General features: G+C 60.7%; 1 protein-coding gene across 41 annotated transcripts in view; it reads right to left on the reverse strand.

Moving 5' to 3' along the window:
* Positions 1 to 20,269, reverse strand: part of LOC100624152 (ras GTPase-activating protein 4) — a 27,183-nt gene continuing 6,914 nt past the window's right edge. For 3 of the 41 annotated variants that reach the window (XM_085016723.1, XM_085016725.1, XM_085016726.1), the window contains 19 exons: positions 19,887 to 19,948; positions 18,763 to 18,892; positions 16,544 to 16,625; positions 15,802 to 15,933; positions 15,504 to 15,598; positions 13,840 to 13,957; positions 13,438 to 13,588; positions 12,734 to 12,798; positions 12,136 to 12,248; positions 11,701 to 11,893; positions 11,398 to 11,535; positions 10,674 to 10,818; positions 10,311 to 10,477; positions 9,452 to 9,568; positions 8,221 to 8,358; positions 6,757 to 6,892; positions 5,058 to 5,178; positions 2,908 to 2,972; positions 1 to 2,829 (listed from right to left, as the gene is read on the reverse strand). In XM_085016723.1, coding sequence (XP_084872849.1) covers positions 1,880 to 2,829; positions 2,908 to 2,972; positions 5,058 to 5,178; positions 6,757 to 6,892; positions 8,221 to 8,358; positions 9,452 to 9,568; positions 10,311 to 10,477; positions 10,674 to 10,818; positions 11,398 to 11,535; positions 11,701 to 11,893; positions 12,136 to 12,248; positions 12,734 to 12,798; positions 13,438 to 13,588; positions 13,840 to 13,957; positions 15,504 to 15,598; positions 15,802 to 15,933; positions 16,544 to 16,625; positions 18,763 to 18,892; positions 19,887 to 19,948 — 3,118 coding nt within the window. In that variant the 3' untranslated portion in view covers positions 1 to 1,879. The remainder of the gene's footprint in view (positions 2,830 to 2,907; positions 2,973 to 5,057; positions 5,179 to 6,756; positions 6,893 to 8,220; positions 8,359 to 9,451; positions 9,569 to 10,310; positions 10,478 to 10,673; positions 10,819 to 11,397; positions 11,536 to 11,700; positions 11,894 to 12,135; positions 12,249 to 12,733; positions 12,799 to 13,437; positions 13,589 to 13,839; positions 13,958 to 15,503; positions 15,599 to 15,801; positions 15,934 to 16,543; positions 16,626 to 18,762; positions 18,893 to 19,886; positions 19,949 to 20,269) is intronic. The other 38 variants (XM_085016732.1, XM_085016741.1, XM_085016743.1 and 35 more) reach the window with 26 other exon arrangements.

The following is a 20,269-nucleotide window of genomic DNA, read 5'->3' on the forward strand; positions in this document are numbered from 1 at the left end:
TTTTGTATCTATTATCACAATCTTGTTTTAACATTGCTCAGGTTCTCAAAATAGTCCACGAACCAGGTGTGCCAAATGCTCAATTCCTCCTCGATGCGTAATAAATCTTTGATACATGTTCATTGTATTTTGGTGTAAGAATCATTTTTTTTTTTTTTTTGGTCTTTTTGTCTTTTTAGGGCCGCACCCGTGGCATATGGAGGTTCCCAGCCTACAGGATCTAATCAGAGCTACAGCTGCCTGCCTGCACCGCAGCCACGCAACGCAGGATCCTTAACCCACTGAGTGAGGCCAGGGATCAAACCCGAAACCTCATGGTTCCTAGTCGGATTCATTTCGGCTATGCCACGACGAGAACGCCAAGAGTCCTGTTTTTTTAACATATTCAAAAAATATACACCGTCGGGAATTTCCCAAGAGGAGTTTAGTGGAACTTGCTCAGATTTCTTATGGGATCGGCCCAGACTATGACAGATGCACGTACCATGTGAACTGTGCCCACTGAGGGCTTCCGAGGGTGCCTGCCCTGTAGTGAACGCCAGCCCCCTAGGCTGCAGGCCTCTGTCCGGGGGTCCAATCAAACCCTCAGGACATCTGGGGGGACCTGCCCCGGGGCCCCAGATGAATAAGAGGCTTGGCGATCCTGGGGAAGTGGTGGTGTCCGCTCTCCCTGTGCAGATGGAGAGTCTGACCTTTAGGACCTGCCGTGCTGAGGGCAGGCAGGAGTCTTTTCTGTCCCTGTCCTTTTGCCAGGTGGCCTCCAAAAAGAACGTGGCATCCCGGATTGCAAGTAACTCTGCTCAGAACCTGAGAAGAGAACCTAGGAGCAAGAGTGCTCACAGGTGAGGTGGGGGCAGGGCCGGGCATTTAGTCATTTGAACGCCACTTCCGGCCACGGTGGCCACGCCCACGCCAGGATCCATTGGCGGAGACGGTGGTGGGCGTTGCCAGCAGGAGCCTGTGGGTGTGCAGTTAATCGCTCCGTCCTATTGGTCTCAGGTCCCGCAGGAGCCTCTCTCCCCTTCACACCCTGCCCTGGGTCTCAGTAGACCCTGGGGTCCATGCTTCCTTACCATGAGGTGCTTGACACCCAAGAAAATCAAAGAGGCCTGCGAATTTGTGTGTGAGGCCCCAAGGAAGTAGCCAGAGAAGCGAGCTGCTGGTGAGGGCGGGGCGCGCAGAGCAGGGAGCAGGCTCAAGCACTCCTGGGCCTGAGCCCTGGGCTGTGAAGGGAGAGAGGACGCCAGGTCCTGCGAGGAGGCTCACGAGGCCCACAGATGGTTAGCATCATGACCAAGAGGCGATGAACGTCCCAGGGGCTGGCAGGCTGCGGCCACGAGGAAAGGTCACTATGGCCCCAAAAGCCATAGGGAGAGGGGAGGGGGCAGACCCTTGTACCATCACCCCATCGCCTCAAAGCAGGCAGCATGCAGTCTGCCCACGTGGCCCTGCCCCCGAGCTGGGCCAGGGGTCCTGCCTGTGACCCAGGCCCTTGGGGACTGTCCTCGGTCTGGGATTCACAGGTGAGGCTCAAGCTTGGTTGCACAAGCTTTAAAAATGTGCCGAAGAGCCGGTGCCTCCTATCTTACCACCTCATCAGTGGCGCTGGAGGCTGCTGTGTGTCTAGGGATGGGCTGGGTGGTGGGTGGGGAGGTGACAACCAGAGGAAGCCTTGCCTGGGACAGGGGGCTGGCATAAGACACTGCCAGGGCTTTTTTTTTTTTTGTCTTTTCTGGGGCCGCACCCACGGCATAAGGAGGTTCCCAGGCGAGGGGTCCCATCGGAGCTACAGCTGCCGACCTACACCACAGCTCACGGCAACACCGGATCCTTAACCCACTGAGCAAGGCCAGGGATAGAACCTGCAACATCATGGTTCCTAGTCAGATTCGCTAACCACTGAGACATGACGGGAACTTCCATGGTTAGAGGTTCTGAACCTGCCCCCGCGTGCAATCTTCAGGACACTTGGAGAAAAGGTCTGTTTGGGGGGCTGCAGGGAGGGACAGATCAGGCTCTGCAGCCTCTGGGGGATGCACCAAGGTATGGCCAGGACAGCAGGTGGGAGGAGAGAGGAGCTCTCTGGGTCAGGGGGAGCAGAGGCTATGCTGGAGGGCCCAGTCCTCGGCCACCCCCACCAGCATCTGACCCCCATCACGACAGCCCCGAGCCTCCGCAGTCCCAGCAGGTTTATTGTTGGCAATAAAGCACCGCGATGCTCTCCCCGGGGGCACAGGCGAGGCCGTGAGGAGAGCAGGTGGGGTTGTGGCCGGGAGCAAAGGGGGTGCTGAGCTGGAGGCCTGGTCTCCTGGGCTCCACGTTCCCTCGTGCCTCTCTGGGTCCACTGGGCGTGGACCACCCTAGGAGTGTTTCCAGCTGGGTCTGCCCTGGGCAGGAGAGAAGGGTCCCTGGAGAGTCTGGGCTGCAGGGGTGGCAGGGAGCAGCCAGGCCTCAGAGAGGAGCAGGTGCTCCTGAGTCCCTCGGGGATGCCAGGTGGGCAACAACGGGCCAGAGTCATGTCAGCTCTGGACTTCTGGGCCCCCTGGTCCCCCCGCCCAGGACAGACCCAAGCCCCGCACTCCAAGAGGGACTGAGGTGAAAAGCGGGGTGTGCACGGGGGTCTCCCAGCACCTGGTGGGGCTCGGCAGCGGTGGGGGCGTAGGTCAGCCTCACGTCTGCAGCTCCAGGAGGTGGCTGGGCTCCGAGGATGGGGAGCCTGCTGGACTGGATCTATGGGCCTCCTTGAGATCCTGCAGCACCTGGAGCAGCTGGGCCAGTGGGTCTTGGGGGGCTGGAGGCAGACGCAGGATGGGGGCAGAGCAGGTAGGGCTGAGCTGGAGATCAGGGGCCCCTAGGAAGGGCTCCCCCTGCAGCACCCCTGATGGGGCTCAGGTGAGAGGCACCTACCTTCGCCAGGGCCGGTGGGCACAGGACCTGCTCCTGGCCCCGCCAGCAGCTGCCGGTGCTTCTCCCTGTGGGGGCAGACGGGGTGTGAGGGCTCCTGGGGCCCTTGCCTAGAAGGCTGGGGGACCCAGGGTGTGCTTCCTGAGCTGGGAGGCTCCTGGGAGCAGAGGGCCGACTCTATCAATGCGCAGGAAGAAATTCGGCCAGGTCTCAGCCCCTGGTCACCTCCTGCTGCCCCTCTTCCAGCCGCCTCCTTGGGTCCCCCCACCCCCTACTCCTACAAGGCGGCGGGGGGGGGGTGTCAATGGAAGGCACCAAGCTTTGGAAACTGAGCTTGAACTTCGTGGCTCCTGTTCGGGTGCGCCCTGGGGGAGAGAGCCCGCCGGGGCCGGAAAGTTGCCTAAGGTTAGCTGGCCATGAGATTCCTCATGGGACCAAGAGTGTAGCATTTCTTCTTCTTTTTTTTTTCTTTTTAGGCTGCCCTCAGCCTATAGGGGTTTCCAGGTCTATAGAAGCGAGCTGTAGGTGCGACCTAAGCTGCAGCTGCGGCTGCGGCATCATCGGATCCTTAACCCACTGTGCTGGGCTGGGGACTGAACCTGCGTCCCACTGCTCCCAAGACACTGCTGATCCTGTCGTGCCACATCAGGAACTCCAAGACAGTACCATTTCAAGCACGGATCCTAATCGAGATTCACCAAAGGTCCCCGGGCCCCTCAGGTACCATCCTCCGTGCAGGTGCACAGAGGGAGCGTGAGCGGCCTGAGCCTGCAGTTCCTTACACAGGAATTCTACTGGCTCGGCCCTCTGCTCATCTCCCTGCTCTGCTGTGGGACAGGCGTCCCTCTGCTGCGTCTAACACACGCCTCCTCCTCGATGCCTCCTAGGCCCTGTGGGCTCGTCTAGTCCCTTACCCTGCAGCTCATCTGCTCAGTCAGCACTTATTCTAACAGGACAAATCAAGTGTATGGTCATTTGTTAGAGCCACAGGGAACTAAAACAGAGGGGGACCAGTGGCTGGAGGTCCTGGTGGAGCAGAAGGTCTGGGGGTGCTGGGTGGCGGGGGCAGTGGGCTGGATGGGAGGGGGCTGGCCCAGTGGCTCTACAGCTGGGGAGGCCCTGAAGGCAGGCTGTGCTGGTCAGGACCCTGGCCACCAGTCTCACCCAGACCCAAGGTGCTTGGGTTCGAATCTTGGCTCTGCTGCCTTGTGCTTTGAGGGGTGATAAGAGTACTTACCTGGTTCTGTGATCACTGATAGTAAATGAGCTTATACGTGAAGTGAAACTAAAACAGAGCCTGAAGAGGAGGAGGAAGGGCCAGTCTAGGGTGTGGCCAAGCAAGTGAAGGGGGCTCCAGGCAGGTGCAAAAGTCTCAGAGGCGGAGAAATGTAGGTCTCGGGGCAGAGCAGACAAGGTGACGGCTTTGTCCCTTGGGTGAAGGACAAAGTCACTAAGCATAGGGGCCCAGAGTAGGGTGAAGAGGGAACCAGGGACAGGGCCACACCATCAGAAAGAAGGCGGCTGCAGCGTGACCTGGAGGCCGCGCTGGTGACTGAGCTCCTGACGGCATGAGCTGTGGAGGGCTCCGAGGAGGTGATAAACCCGGGAGAGCGGGCGAGGAACAGGAAGGATGCCTGGCACCCCTGCAGGCTGTGGCGGGCAGGGGGGGAACGCCTGCGTTCCAGCAGGCTCCGGGAAGCAGGGCTCTTAGGAAGCGATGCATTGCTTGATAACATCCCCATTCAGGACTCCATCCCCAGAGGTTCTGAGTCAGTGGGCTTGGGCCAGGCATCCTGTTTTGTAAAGTTGCTTCTTAAAAGCATCCTGTGTTTTCTAAGCTGGAGCCAGGACTGAGAACCACTGAATTCAGCCAGTTGGCCGAGGGCAGCCCTGGTGCTCTGCAGGCACCACGGGCAGGCTGCACGGAGGAAGGGGCTGGGTCAGCCTGGGGCCAGGAGCAGCCCGGACGCTGGGCTTCCACAGCCCTGGGGACCTTCCTCCTAACCAGAACCAGCCTCGTGCTGCAGATGCGCCCTCCCAGCTGTGACCGCCAAAGGCAGGAAGGCGCGGGGCCTGATTAGAAGGGAAGAGACCAGCCACCATGGAGGAGCCCCGAGCCCAAATCCCGGCTCCGGCCCCCTCCCGGTGCGTACCGTAGCTCGGCCTCCACACCCAGCAGGTGCCGGTAGATGAGCTGGGCCTCCAGGTCGTGGTCCAGAGGGTCATTCCACTCCTGCAGGGTCACCCGGGGCCGTGTCTTATCGCAGCCTAGATCTGGGGGCAGAGAGAGGGCAGAGCTGCAGGCAAGCACTGAGAGTGCTCTCGTCCAACCTCCTGGAACGCAGATGGGGACACTGAGGCCTGGAGGCGGTGAGGGATGGACTGGGGGGGCTGGGCTCCAGGCACAGCCTGGGAAGCCTGACCCAGGGCCTGCCTGTGGTGCCCCATGCTCCCAGGGGGCAGCCCCTCAGCTTGGCTTCAGCTCTTGAGCTGTGGCCTACAGGAGTGCAGGGCATAGGAGCTGTGCAGAATAAAACTTAGGGAGCTGGACCTTTCTGGAAGGTTGCCTGCCTGGACATGAGCTGGACCTGCCACGTGCTGGCAGAAGCATCTGCCCTCACCAAACCTGTTTCCTCCTCCACAAAATGGGATGACTGGGCCCTGCCTCGTGGCGCCTGGGAAGCCCCAGTGCACCAGGGATGAGAGTTATTGCCACGAGGTTACAGCCAGAGACCGCAGGTCAGGCCAACCAGCCAGGGACACCCTTGCAACAAGCTGCCACTGCTCAACCTCAGATCCAGGGCTGGGCTGGAGCAGGAGGGTCAGCTTCTGAGGGCCTCAACCATGGGGGATCCGGGGATCAAGGACTGGCCTGGGCTGGGGGCCGGGGACTCCACGTGCTGGGTCTCCTCTGTGGCTGGAGAGCAAAAATTTTGTAAAGCAGATAGGGATAAAGGAAGAAAAATCTTGAATGTTCTAGAACTGTGCTGTCCAAGAAGGAAGCCACTAGACACAGGAGACTATTTCTGTTAAAACTACTTCAAATTAAAATGAATCCTAAACTCGGCTCCTCAGCTGCACTAGCCACATCACAAATGCTCAACAGCCACTTCTGCTGCGGGCACACGCGAAGTACCAGACGGCACAGTACACACCCCTTCTTTTCTATTTTTTTTAAAGGTCCCCAGCTGCCAGCCTACACCACAGCCACAGCACAGCCACAGCGGGCCTTTAACCCACTGAGCGAGGCCAAAGATCAAACCCACATCCTCAAGGATACTAGTCGGGTTTGTTACCACTGAGACACAATGGGAACTCCAGTACATACCCCTTCCATCACCACCGAAAGTTCTAGAAGACACTCCTCTCTGCCGTCTGTCCAGTGCCCAAGGCCCAGGGTCCCCCCACCTCACAGCTCCAGTCTTGGGCTGCCAGTGCAGGAGGGGTGGACCCAGGGGCCCTCTTCAACCCTCTCAGCAAGGAATCCCTGACAGGTGTTCAGTAAGACTGGTTCTCAGTCCCTGGGCTGGTAAGGGCTCCCTGTCAAAGGCGTCCGGGAAGGGCTAGGCTAAATGGCACGGGACATGGGATTCGGATCCATGTTCAGGCCTCCTCCAGGGCCTCTGAGGTGCCCACACGCATCACACCACCAAGTACCATTTCCCAAACCACCTGATCATGGGGCCCTTTCTGCCCAGAACACCCTCGGGGCCTGGCTGGCCTCGGGTTAGTGCCCGAAGGGGACTCCCAGCCAGGTCGGCGAGGCGGGGCTCCAGGGCCCCCCATGCAGCCAGGGGCCTGAGGCCTGTTGGGGGTGGATGTGGCACCCTGGGACCTGGGCCTCCATCCCACCTGTCTTGTCCCTCTGGTGGCAGCAGCTCCACTTGTCTCCACGGAAGATGCCAGGGTGGTAGGAGCCCAGCAGGCCGGTGTTGTGGATGCTGACCTTGCGCAGGGCAGAGAGCCACTGGTTCAGCTCGTTTACACACTGCAGGGCATGGGGGGTGGGCACTGATGAGAGGTCGCCCCTTCCAGGAAGCCCTCCGTCCTTAGATAGGCCAGGCTGCTCAGGACGACTCAGTCCCTGCTCCCTGCTCGACGCTTTGGGTGGAGGAGGAAGGCCTGCCCTTTCCCTGGACGGATGCAGCCCACACACCTGGGCACATGGCTTGGTGAGCAGAGCATGGACTGGATTTCAGCTGCCAATGCCCTCGTGGCCACGCCCTTGGGCAGTCCACAACCTGCTGACCATATGTGGTGGCCCTGCTGTCACCATTTCTTCCCTGTGACTCTAGACTCTGACCTAACAGGCAATCCCCAGAGGTGGGGCCTCTGGAATGGGTCTGTAACGTCCTACCCTGTGTCCAGGACAGTCACTCTGGGGAACAAGAGAAGACCCTCAGCTCAAATGCTACACCCTTTTGTCCCTTCCCTCTCTCTCCCGGTCTCCACTGGTTCCCACGGACTTTTTTTTTTTTTTTTTTTACAGCTGCACCTGAGGCATATGGAAGTTTCTAGGCCAGGGGTGGAATTGGAGCTGCACCTGCTGGCCTGTGCCACAGCCACAGCAATGCCGGATCTTTAACTCACTGAGGATCTGAACCAAGGCTGCGACCTACACCACAGCTCACGGCAATGCCGAATCCTTAACCCACTGGGTGAGGCCAGGGATCGAACCTGCATCATCACAGACACCACGTCGGGTTCTTAACCCACTGAGCCACAACGCGAACTCCACATTTGACACTTTAAATACTTATTTATGGCTCCATCTTCTTCCCTGGGATAGAAACTCCATGTGGGCAAGGAATCTGTCTTGTCTGCCCTTGCACCCCCACCCCTTAGGATGGCGCCTGAAACCCAGCGGGTGCTCCATAAGTAGTTTCTAGATGAACGAACAAGTGAGTGAACGGGCTAAGACGTGGAGACACGAGGGGGGAGTCTGAGAGCAGGCACCGAGGGCCGCACACTGGCACAAACGTGGGGTTATTATGTGCAGATACCCACTCACACACGGGCACCAACTCACATGCTCAGAAATACGGTTTCCAGCAAACAGACGATGTGAAGCTTCCAGCCAGGGGGACGCACCTGTCCACACACTGGACCCCACCCAGACCTACATGTGGGTGCCAAGGCAGGGCCTCCCGGCCACCCAGACCCCAGGGGACACCCAGGCCATACTCATACCAGACCTCACACCCCTGCCGTGCCTGACGGGGGTGGGGGTGGAGGGTGGCAAGGGGGTGGGTGACTCGCTCCATCCTCCCTCCAGCCCTCCCGGGCCATTCCCGCAGCACCCCGCGCGGCCCCCACCTTGCCCTGCAGGTAGGCGGTCTGCAGTCGGCCCGAGTCGTCCGTGTAGAGGACCTGCAGGACGTGGGAGCTGCCAAAACTCTTCTCCTCCACCTTTTCCACTGCCCGGATGCTGGAGAGCTTGATGAGAGTGCTTTTCTGAGCGGGACAGGAAGGAAGGCTCACGGTCCTGACCGGAGTCACCCCACTTCCCCTCTCGGGGCCTCAGTTTCCCCTTCAGCAGCGCCAGGGGTTGACAGAGGGGATCCAGAGCTCCTGTGCTCCCAGGAGCTGGCTCCGAGAGTGACCTCAGCTGGGACAGAGCACAAACAGCTGGTGGCCAAGCGCCCGGCCTCTCGGGCCTCCCAGCAGTCCCAGGAGGTCTGAGTTCCGGAACGTGTTTGGAAGCACTGCCTGCTGTGGACCAGGCCCTGCCCCTTTGCCCTCAATTTCCTGACTCGCCTTTATTCTCCCAGCCTGGAAAAGACATCCCACCTCCTGGCTTCTCCCCAACTCCTGCCACCATCGAACTTCAGGAGCTACAAATGGGGCAAAGAGACACTATGGATCTAAAACACCCAGGTCCCTGAAAGGCCCCCAACGTGCTAAGGCCGAATCCATGCTACCGGCACCCAGACCCTATTCTTACTTTTTTTTTTTTTTTTTTTTTCTGTCTTTTCTAGGGCCACATCTGCGGCATATGGAGGTTCCCAGGCTAAAGGTCCAATTGGAGCTGTAGCCGCAGGCCTACACCACAGCCACAGCAACGCCAGATCCGAGCCATGTCTTCAACCCACACCATAGCTCACAGCAACGCCGGGTCTTTAACCCACTGAGCAAGGCCAGGGATTGAACCTGCAACCTCATGGTTCCTAATTGGATTTGTTTCGGCTGCGCCACAAAGGGAACTCCTGTTCTTGCCTCTTGAACGCTCTCTGGCCAGAACTCACCAGGGCCCTGCATCACTGGCATGGCTGGTCCCTGTAGCCCTCAGGTAACACCCACACTCCCTAGCCTGGCACCCAAGCCTGCCACCCCTGCTGGCCTCAGGAAGAAGCAGAGAGGGGCAGTGCCATCTCCTGGGAGGAGTGGGGAAAGCTGGAGGGGAGCCCTGGGGACACATGTCTGAACTGTCCTGGGCTGGGGCTTCCCAAAGGACAGAAGAGACAGCTTGGGGCATGTGCTGCTGGTGCTGGGGTGTGTCTGCTGGAGAGGAGGCAGAAATGGGGGGCTGCAGCACAGGGGGACTCACGGATGTGCACACAGGAGGACAGAACTCCCTGCCAAGGAACAGAAAGTGGCCCAGAGTAGGATGAGGGAGGCCCGCCAGGTAGCCAGGCTTTGTCCAGGGGACCTGAGGATCGGCCACCTGCCCACAATGAAAGAAGCTGGAACGCGGGAGGCCTGGGCCGAGGAGTCACCTGACCTCCTTCACCCCCTCTGTCCCCACCCCAAAGTGCACAGAGCTGGTTGGGCGTCCCTGGAGGCCATCCCCCAGATCCTGGCTGACGAGGGGTCAGGATGGCCCAGCTCTGGGGCAACGGGTCCCTTCAGGAAGTACGTGCTCAGCTCTTTTGGGGAGAAAAGTGCTCACGAGAGGCCAGCTCAGGGGACGCGGTGTCTTTGCTAATACCAGCAGCCTAGATCCTGCTCTGTGCCAGGCCCTGCTCTGGCCACTTAGAAAAATCATCTCAACTAATCGTCAACAACCTGCTAAGGACGGACTGTGGCCTCCAATTTATAGACCAAGATTCTGAGGCTCAAAGAAGTTGAAGCCCTTCCCCAGGCGCACACGGGGCTGGAACCCAGGATGCTTCTCAGCCGCTCTCAGCTCCCTGATCTCCAGAAGCGCCCCCTCAGTGCCCCTCCTCACTCATGCCCCTGACCACGAAGCCAGGGCTGGACACTGCAGCCGCTGCCTGCCCCAGGCCCCCTGGGCAGTGGCACTTCTTTCTCATTGGTCTCAAGTGACCTCGTGGCTGACCCCAAAAGCCTGCACCCGCCTGTTTTTCCCTCTAACCCCGGCGGACCCTGGGATGGGCTCCAAGGAACTGAGAGGGGCCTCCAGGGACCTCTCGCGGCCCTCCTTGCCCTCCTCCTTCCTTACCCACCTTGGAGCTGGGTGTCTTGGCAAAGCTGAGGGCCTCCGTGGTGAGGGAGAAGTGGAGCTTCTTGAAGGAGGACATAAGAGGGCCCTTGCCCTTGGTCCTGTGGATGAAGAGTGGCCCCTCTTTCACTGGCGGTGCCTGCAAGCTCAGGGATCGCTGCAGGTCCAGCTCTGCCGGCCAGGGAAGGGGGGCACAGGTGAGCCCCGCGAGGGGGATGGAGAGGGCGGGGCCAGGGCCAACTTCAACAGCGGGCTGTGGGGTGAAGCTTCTAGAGGCTTCTCTAGAAGGTGGGAGGAGCCGTGGAGCAGGGGGCGGGGCCCATGTGATTCGGCGGCTGTGGGCGGGGCTACACCGGGAAGCGCTCACCCTCTTTCTCCTGGATGTCCACCAGCTTGGCGATGAAGTCCTTTAGCTGGGCCACGCCCTGGCGCACCGTGGGCTGCAGCGGTTCCATCCAAGCCTCTTTCGCCCTGGAAGCCGGCGTGTCCATGTTGCCCACGTTCTGGACGGCCTGGAGGTATCAGCAGTTACCGCCAGGCTCTGCTGGGTCAGAGGCCCGGCCACTGCAGCTCACCGCCCCCCGCCCCAAGCCCCCAACGCTCAGTCTGTGCTGTTCTCCTGTAGAAAAGGTGGCAGAGGCGACCCAGGCTCTAATCACCGACCCACTCTTCTCTTCACTGAGAATCAGGGGCTAAAGGAGGCCTTTCAGGGACTTGTAGCCGAGACCACTTGCGCCCAGCCCATTAACCTTCCTCTGCAGACTTAACAACAGATTCTGCTCCAGTGGGTACCCGGCCCGAGCCGGGTGCCAGGCAGACAGGCGCAGCCTGGGAGTAAGCACATCTGGGGGTTAGAAAGCCCCAATTCACCCTGACAGGCTGTGCAGCCTTGGGCCACCTCCTTCTGCTCCCTTACTCAGGAGACTGGGTGACCGTGAGAAAGCTTTGTCAACTGGAGGGCAGTGCCACGTGAGAGTGTCCGTGGCCTGCCACAGGCTTTCCTGGAGCCAGTGAGGAACGCGCTGCAGTCCAGGCAGAAACCCCTGTTCTAGACCCAGCTGGGCATCCCGCCAGTGTCCACAATCCCAGACCTTGGCCAGCAGGAGCAGGGTGCGGCTGGTGCGGGCGTCCGCGTGCCGCTCGCGCAGGTGGAAGAGCTTGGGCGCCATGATGGCAGGAGAGATGAAGCGCAGGCACAGGAAGCTGGTGACAGCGATGAAGGGCACGTTCTGGAAGCGCATGGGGCAGTAGGGGGCTGAGCCTGGGCTCTGAGAGCCCGCTTCCCTTTGGCGCTGTCCTCCCCGCTCCCCATGACCTCGCTCCGCTCCCGCCCAGCCCTTCTAACCATCGAGCCCTTCCTCGCCTCCGCCCAGCCCCACCGGCAGGGGGCGCACCTCGTCCTGGGCGCTGGGGAAGCGCTCGCGCACGCGCCGGAAGAGCTGGCGGAAGGTGGCGCGGACCACAGCGGGGCAGGAGCGAACCGAGCGACTCAGCGCGCTCAGCAGCGCCCCCAGGTGGGCGCGCAACGTCTGCGCGCTCTGCTCCAGCACCTCAGCCTCCGTCTGCGGGCGGTGCAGCCCGGAGCACCTGAATGAGTCCAAGAACCGACCCGCAGAAAGATCGAGGTCAGCGCCTGCACTCACGACTCGGGCAGGGGCCCCAGAGACACAGGCGTAGAAAGACATCAGCCGAGACAGGGACACAGAGACAACGCACAGGTGGGGAGAACAAATGAAAGGCAGACCCAGCAGAAAGCCATAAACTTACGCGTGCAGAAAGAGCCTGACCTCCCCACCCTCGGCGCCCTCAGGGGTCACCCCCGGCCTCACCCTACATCCTTGACCTCTACTTTGCTGGGATCCAGTTCCACGTACTTCTTCTCCTCAAATACCCTGTCAATGATGGGGCCCAGGACGCCGTGCAGATACCGCATCCCAGCCACCTGGGGGCCACCGCGAGCCGCATTGGTCCCGTCTCTCAGCTCCAGCTGCCCGCCATCTCCTAGCAGCTGGCCTCCCAGCCACCCCCGTGCACCATCTGCCTGCTGTAACCACCCAGGATGGAGCCAGGCACACAAGGAGAGGGTGGCTCAACAGACTGAATGAATGAATGAAAGAAAAAGAAATTCGTAAGCCTTCAACGGCCCTAGACAGGACAGAAGATGCAAGTTTAAGTTGCAACTCTGTCTCTTGGCCTCTCTGAACCTCTATCTCCTTATCTATAACCAAAGACAATGTGCTGGAGTGCCCTTGTGGCTTGGCGTGTTAAGGATCTGGCATTGTCACTGCTATGACTCTGGTTACAGCTGTGGCGCGGGCTTGATCCCTGGCCTAGGAACTCCCACATGCCACAGGCATGGCCAACACATTTAAAAATAAAATAAATTAAATAAAAATAAGACACAGACAATACACCATGCAACCTCACCTTCAGAAAAGACTCCATGGACTTGGAGGCCAGAGAATTGCTCCGGAACAAGGTGTTGGCCTCACCTACAAGTAGAGGTTCCAGTGGGTATGGGGTTGGGAAAGGGACAAGGCTTTGGAGAGGAGCACGGAGGATCCTGGGGCTGGGAGTGCTACGCAGGCCACTCAGTAACGAGCCTCCCCAGCACCTCCCCACCGAGTGTCCCACCGCTGCCTCTTGCTCTTTGCTTTGGACCCTACTCCCCCTCCTCCTTTTTTTGTCTTTTTAGGGCACATGGAAGTTCCCAGGCTAGGGGTCCAATCAGAGCTGTAGCTCCCAGCCTACACCACAGCCACAGCCACAGCCACAGCAACACCAGATTCTCTGACCCACTGAGCGAGGCCAGGATCGAACCTGTGTCCTCATGGATACTAGTTGGGTTTGTTTCCACTGTGCCACAACAGGAACTCCCTCCCTCCTTCTTTTTGGCCACATGGAAGTTCATCCCAGGCCAGGGATCAAACCCAAGGCACAGCAGCGACAACGCCGGATCCCCAGTCCCTGTACCACAAGAGAACTCCAGACCCTTCTTCCTCCTGACTGGACCCATGAGCCTCCTATAGGAGGATGTCAGGATTTCTCCCCTCCCAGCCTCCCTGGAGTCGTTGGCTCCTGGCTTCCCGCCCCACCAAGCCCTCCACAAGTCACTTCTTCCCAGGCCTCACTGGTGCGGCCCAGCTCCAGCTGAAAGAGCAGGTCCAGGAAGTCCTTGGCCAGACCCTGCCCCAGGAAGAGCCTGAGCAGCGTGCTTGCCACATCCTGGCGACACTCTGTGCTTGTCGTCTCCTCTATGAGTGGGATCAGCTGCCCTGGGCCCTGCAGGAGGGAACAAGGAGAAGCAGGGCTGCAGGATGCACAAGCGAACCCCAACCCTTCACTCCGCAGAGGACCATGGGGGTGGATGGGGTGCGGGGCGCTTTCCCAAGGGACGGAGGGGCCTGGGCACTGGCTGGTTCCTCACCGCCCTGACAACGCAGAGTTTTGCTCTTCAGAGTGGGTTTAGAAGGACAGGGAGGACACACATGCTGTCCCTGGACCCGCCCACCTTCCCCCAGGGGCCCCCTCACCTGGGTGCCCAGCTTCACCTCACGGCACAGCAGCTGCACCAGGGGCTGGTAGCAGCCGGAGGGCAGCACCGTCTCATCCCGCAGCCGCACCTCCAGCTGCAAGGAGCCCAGGTTGCCCCTGGAATGGGCGGCCTGTGACCTCTCCACCATGGACCCAGGCCACCCGGGGCCGCGCCCCGTTCCCACTGGCTCTGTCCTCCCTGTGGGTCTCTCCACGCACGCTCTCCCCTCGGTTTCCTGCACCGCCTCCCCTCCTGTCCTCTGCCCAAGCTGTTCTCTCTGTTTGGAAAGCCCTTCTGGCCTCCATCCTCAGGGAGCTTCATCTGCCTTCAAGGCCTGGCTCCCTGCCACCTCTAGACTCCCGTGGACCCCAAGCTTCACCCATGTGTGCGTGTCGGGCTCCCCAGGCCTGAGTCTCTGACAACAGTGCCTGCAGGTCTGTGTTTCAAATGGGAACAAATCCCCAAACCTCAGGACGATCTGCCAGGGGGACCTGAGGCTCCAACAGGCTCAGCAACCTGCACGCGAGACCCAACTTCCAGGCTCCCCTGCTCTGATTCCTCCTGGGGAGGCTGCTGCCTGAGGCTTTAGGGTCTCTAAGGCCCCCGTGCCCAGCACAGCTCCGCTCACTAAGCAACCCGTGGCCTCACACACAGTAGAAGCTGGTTGAGACCGCTGGGGCTGGGTCCCTGGAACCGCCTTGGAGCTGGACGCAACGGTCCGCCCTGCCCCTGCTCTGCTGAGGGCGGGGATGGGGACGTGTGCGCCCCAGCAAAGAGCCAGAGCTGACCCGGCTGAGGTGGGGACACTGCGGGTCCTCCATTTCCGGGCCGGGTGGTGGGCAAAGAGGCCAGAGGGCTTCCTTATTAGGGCTGCCAGATTTACTAAATTAAAAATACGAAATACTCAGTTACATGATTTTTTTTTTTTTTCTTTTTAGGGCCTCATCTGAGGCATATGGAAGTTCCCAGGCTAGGGTTGAATCAGAGCTACAGTTGTACCACAGTCACAGCAAAGCCAGATCTGAGCCGCATCTGCAACCTACACCGCAGCTCATGACAATGCCAGATCCTTAACCCACTGAGTGAGGCCAGGGATTGAACCTGCATCCTCAGGAATACTAGTCAGGTTCGTTACCCGCTGAGCCACAATGGGAACTCAAATTAAATATTTTTAATGTTTGTCTCAAATATCATATGGACATACACTAAAAAATTATTCATCATTTACTTGAAATTCAGTTTTACCAAACTTCCTGTATTTTATCTGGCAACCCTACCCCCAGAAAACTGGGGGAAGAGTCAGAGCCATGGCTCAGGGACACTGATTCAATCTGGGGACCTGAACTCTGATCTGAGGTCTGCAGAGAAACCCTTAAATAAAGGAAAAGGGTCTGAAGGCTTTTTCTAGAATTTGCCAGAAGGCAGAAGCAGGAGGCCTGCACTGCATTGTGCGGACAGGGCTGAGTCCAGGACTGTGAGGCGGGGAAGAGGCCGGATGCAGCCAGATGGAGAAGGACGCCGGCCCGCTGGGCCAGGGCCAGGAGGAACCTGGGGCTGCATCACCCACCCCTGGCCAGCACACCTGCCTGCCTGCCGGAGCCAAGCCTCAGCCTCCCAGGGCCCAGAGCCCGCCAGCCCTGCCACCAAGGCCCAGGCACTCACTCTCCCCGCTGGCGACTCTTGGACTGGTCAGGCTGCAGCCGGAACCAGCCCTCCTCCTGCTGGGCCGCGCGCAGTCTCTGGACGTTGACCACCACCTGGGGGCGGGGCAGAGGCATGGGGGTGGCCCGCTGGGGCCGGGATCATCGGGTCTCTTCCTTGCCAACTACTGTTTTCTGGAGGGGGGCTCTCTTCCGAGGGTCCCTGAGCACCCGTGGCTGGCCTCCCAGGCGCCCCTCTGTGGGAGGGGACGGCTGGCATGGAGGCTGGGCAGGCTTGGCCCGAAGGGGCGGGTGCTCACTTTGCCCAGAAAGTCGTTGCGGCTGACAAGGTCCCAGTCCCAGGCCTCCACGCACAGCGCCTCCGCGGCCCCCTCCTCCAGCTCGAACTCAAATGTCTCGTTCCAGCGTGGGTAGCAGGACTTTTTCACGATCTGCCCAGAAAGGGTGGGTGGGGGCAGGGTTGACTCCAAGGGGCTCCCCAGGCTCAGCCGCGGGCAGAGCCACCCACACACCTCCCTGGGTTTCCCTGCAGGGGCCCCGATGCTGCTTCCCCTCCTGGGTCCAGACAGAGGCCCCTAAAGAGCAGAGGTAAAAATTTCCTTTCCAAACCCCTACTCATGTGTCAAGTGGGGAAACCGAGGCCCAGAGAAGGTGAAGCCCTCATCCAAGGCCACACAGCAAAATGGGAGCAGGTAGCGCTGAGAACCCGGGTCTCGACGCCCTCCAGGCCAAAGCCGAGTCCCCACCTGGCTGTTTCCCAGCGGAGAGAAAAGCAGCATGGGCGGCTGTGGAATTTGGGGATGAGCCCCAGGCGGGCTGTCTCGGCGCATCCACACCAGGAGTGAACGGCGGCCGAGGCCGCGGCAGTTGGCACCAGAAGGGCGGGGACTCACTATGTACCCTCCAGTGGCGCCCCGCTTTTCAGAGCCTCCTCCCTGAAACAGCAGGGCCAGCCTGACCTCCCAGGTGATGGCGAAAGAGGGAGGCGGCGACGGCCCTGCCAGAGCCTCCCTACCTGCCCGCGGCCCCCAGCCTCCTCACCGAGGTCTCGTGCGTCCGGCCCTTGTAGCGCACACGGACAAAGGGGTCAGAGGCACCGTTCCGGTCCTTGGGCGCGAGGTCCCTGGGAGGCAGCAGAGCATCCGCTTGTCACCAAGCCGCGCTGGGGCTATCACCCCACCACCGCGGGGTGACCACACCAGGCTGGGGAGGCCTGGCTCACCCTGGCCACGGCACACTGTATGGTGTGGACGGTGCTTCTCCTGTTTCTGGGCCCTGATTTCCACCATGTTCACCCTGTGGGTGCCCCCATGGACCCTCACCAGGCAAAGGGTCCTCCGTGGCTCCTGGTGCCTTGGCAGCTGCCGCACCTCCTCTGGCAGGTGGGGGGGGGGCAAGGCCATGGGCACCCCTCCCCCCACCGTCCTCTGTTCCCAGGGCAAGGGCCGCCTCTCCCAGCTCGGCGTCCTCATCAGTTCAGAGGAGAGGATACCCTCTTCCCGAAGGTCTGTCCCCACACCAGCCCCTCCTTGAAGGGGGCCTCGGCGAGCAGCCCCGACCATCATCCCGCCCGCTCTTCATAGACGGTCCTTTTCAGAGGTCGCGGTGCCCCCAGCTCTGAACTGTCTGTGTTAGAACCACGGAGCCCACCCCACTTCCATTCCCTGTAAATAGTATTTTCTGCTCTCTTCTGTTTTTTCCATTTAATGCCTCCCATGACCGCTTTTCTTTCCTCCTCGGAACCGCCTAATAAAATTCCAGAGCGTGGCCTTGAAAATCTGCCCAGAAACATGAGGAGAAAATGTTCCTTCTGCCTCTGCAACAAAGGCAGCTCCTCGTGGGGGTTGGAGCCGAGGACAGTGGGGGACACACCCCCTCACACGCCAAACAGAGGGCTCGTCACTGCGCCCCCAGCCGAGGCACTTGCGAAGAGGCCAGGCTGGCCGGGCCGCCGAGTCCCCGGCGGGCTGGGGAGCGTGTGTGCACATGTGTGAGCGCGGGCGTCACAGGGAGCCTGGCGCCAGGCGAGGCTGCGGAAGGAGGCAGTGGGTGGGCAGGGGAAGGATGGCGCGTGAGGATGACAGAGCGTGAGGGCGTGACCAACTCTGCCCAAGTTCACCCCCTTTCCCTCCGGCTCTGCCTCTTCACGTCCAGCCCTGGGACAGAAAATAAACCCCGGGGAGCCACAGGCCTCATTTTCAGGAGGGAGAGTTTCCTTCGAGAGCGGCCAGCCACGCCGCAGCTCATCCTCCACGGGTGCCAGCTGGCTGCTGTCCCTCCTGGGTGGCAGACTGAGGCCGGGGGGGGGCCAACCCCTCCCCAGAGGCAGGCAAGGACCTGGTGGAGGTGGGCAGGAGCCAGAAAGGAAGGCGCTTCTCATGGAGTGTGTGACTCACACTCAGCCCCAGAAGGGAGTGGAGCCTGCAGCTAAAAATACCCTGGTGGGGGTTGGGGGGTGGGTCCCTGTCCCAGGTGACAGGCTCACCTTCCCATCCATGTCACACTCCCTCCTGGGGAGAACCCCACCCCTCCCATCAGGAGGTTTTCTTTTCTTTCCTTCTTTTTTTTTTTTTTTTTTTTTTTTTTTTTTTGGTTTTTTAGGTACACACCTGTGGGCATATGGAAGTTCCCAGACCAGGGGTCAAATTGGAGCTGCAGCTGCCAGCCTACACCACAGCCACAGCAACACCAGATCCCAGCCAAGTCTGCAACCTACACCACAGCTCATGGCAACGCTAGATCCTTAACCCACTGAGCAAGGCCAGGGATCGAACCTGCCTCCTCATGGATACTAGTTGGGTTTGTAACCTGCTGAGCCACAACGGGAATCGCCCCATCTGGAGGTTTTCAGCAAATCCTTTCACCACCACCCCCACCCCACGGAGGACCAGTTCATATTGAAATTAAACTCAAGGGAAACCCAGTCCTGGCCCTGGGGCTGTATGATCAGGGTTCAGGGTCCCCTGCATCCGTTACCCCCACTGCTCTAGGGCACCTAGATATCCAGCATTAGAACGTCATCCATTCCCCTAAGAAACACACCCTCCTGAGTGGGGTCACCTGGGAAACGCCATCAGATCGGAGACACCTCCCCAACCCCCTCCCGCCTCCTTCCGCAGCCTCGCCTGGCGCCAGGCTCCCTGTGACGCCCCAGAGCCTGCTCTCCTGGAAGGAAGCAGGAGAGGAGGCCCGGCATCCACAGGGGGTTGCTCTAGTGTCCGGGGGCCCCACTGCCCGGCTGCCCGGCTCCCACGGCTCACCTGGCCTCCAGCACCGAGCAGCGCAGCCGGCAGCCCCGGGTCCCCGACACCACCTCCAGCCGCAGGTGGATTTCGCCCTGCACCTCCTCGTCCGGGTCGACCTCCATCAGATGCGCCCACCCACTGAAACCTGAGGGGCCGTGGCTCAGCCAGGGGCCTGGCCCTTCACCCCTGGTCCCGCCAGACACCAGGGGCCCCTCCACAACTTGCTCGGAATCCCCTCAAGCTCCCCTGAGGCAGGGGCCGCCGTGCCCAGGGACGGATGGGGAAACTGGGGTTCAGAAGCTGAACAGCGGCAGCCAAACAAGCCTGGATTGAAGTCCAAGTCCAGGACCCCCCGGATCCTTCACTATTGTGTCAAACCGCACGTGGTGGCCCTGCCCCTGAGCCCTGCTGGGACCGGTCCCTCTGCCTCAGTTTCCCCATGTGAAAACACGGGGAGAGTGACCCTCGCTCAGGGAGGAGGACCTAAGCCCAGGCGGGGAAGCAACAAGGGAATGGCATCACAGGGGTCCCTGGACCCCGAGGGGCCGGCTGGGGTCACACGCAGGAGAGGCTTCTGGCCTGGCAGGGGCCAAGAGGCTCCGTGAGTCAGCAGAGTCCCCCGCCCCCAGGCCTCACAGACAGGAGCAGGTGTTTGCTGGGGTGGCTCCTTGCGAGTGCCGGAGCTCGGGCCAGCCTGAGGCATCTAAGAGCTCCTGGTCTGGACCTTCACTGGCAGATGAGGACTCAGCCCAGGGGAGGCAGCACCTGCTGCAGGTCACACGGTGAGCCTGGGGCAGGGCTGACCCCTCCAAACATCGCCAGCATCCCCAGAGCCATCAGGGGCTCTCCAGGCTAGCCCAGCTCTGGGCAGACCCTTCCGACTTAGGACACTGGGACCAGGCTGAGGGGACCCCTGGGGTACAGAGCCAGTGAGACTGGGAGGAGGGCTCCCCACATCTCAGCAATGGCCCATAAAAGAGGCCCCTTCCTCTGCCTGCAGTTCCCACCACCAGCAGCCCCTCTCTGCCCTGGGGAGGGGGATGCGGTCCCCACAGGGGGGCTGCACAGGCCAGTGCGGGGAGAGGGAGGGGAGGCCGGGGGAGGAGACACAGGAGCGGGTGCTGTCCCAGGGACCTTACCCTTAGGGTGAGAGGCCAGGGTGTCCCTCGTCAGGCAGACCTTCCCAATAACGTCGTCCCGGCTGGAGGGTGGAGAGGAAGCCAGAGCTGGGAAGGGCTCTGCGTGGCGCCCAGGACCCCCCTCCCACCCAGTTCAGGGCCCCTGTGGGGAGCAGGGGGTCTGACACTCCAGTCGCTTATAGGGGCCTGCAGAGCAGGACCCGTGACCCTTCTGTGGCCCTCGATTCTGGACACTCTCATGGGCACGGGATAGGTTTCTGCACGTGGACTGACACGTGTGCCCACAAACATGCCAAGCTCTTCTCTCTGGGCACCCATTTCCTAGCTCACACCCTTGTGTGCACATAGCCCAGGGCACACGTGCGTGCGTGACAAGGCAGGCA

This window comes from Sus scrofa, chromosome 3, assembly GCF_054392235.1.
Source record: "Sus scrofa isolate SSC_HxYL_T2T_F1_AM1 chromosome 3, Sscrofa_HxYL_maternal_Yorkshire_Landrace_v2.0, whole genome shotgun sequence".
Lineage (NCBI taxonomy): Eukaryota > Metazoa > Chordata > Mammalia > Artiodactyla > Suidae > Sus > Sus scrofa.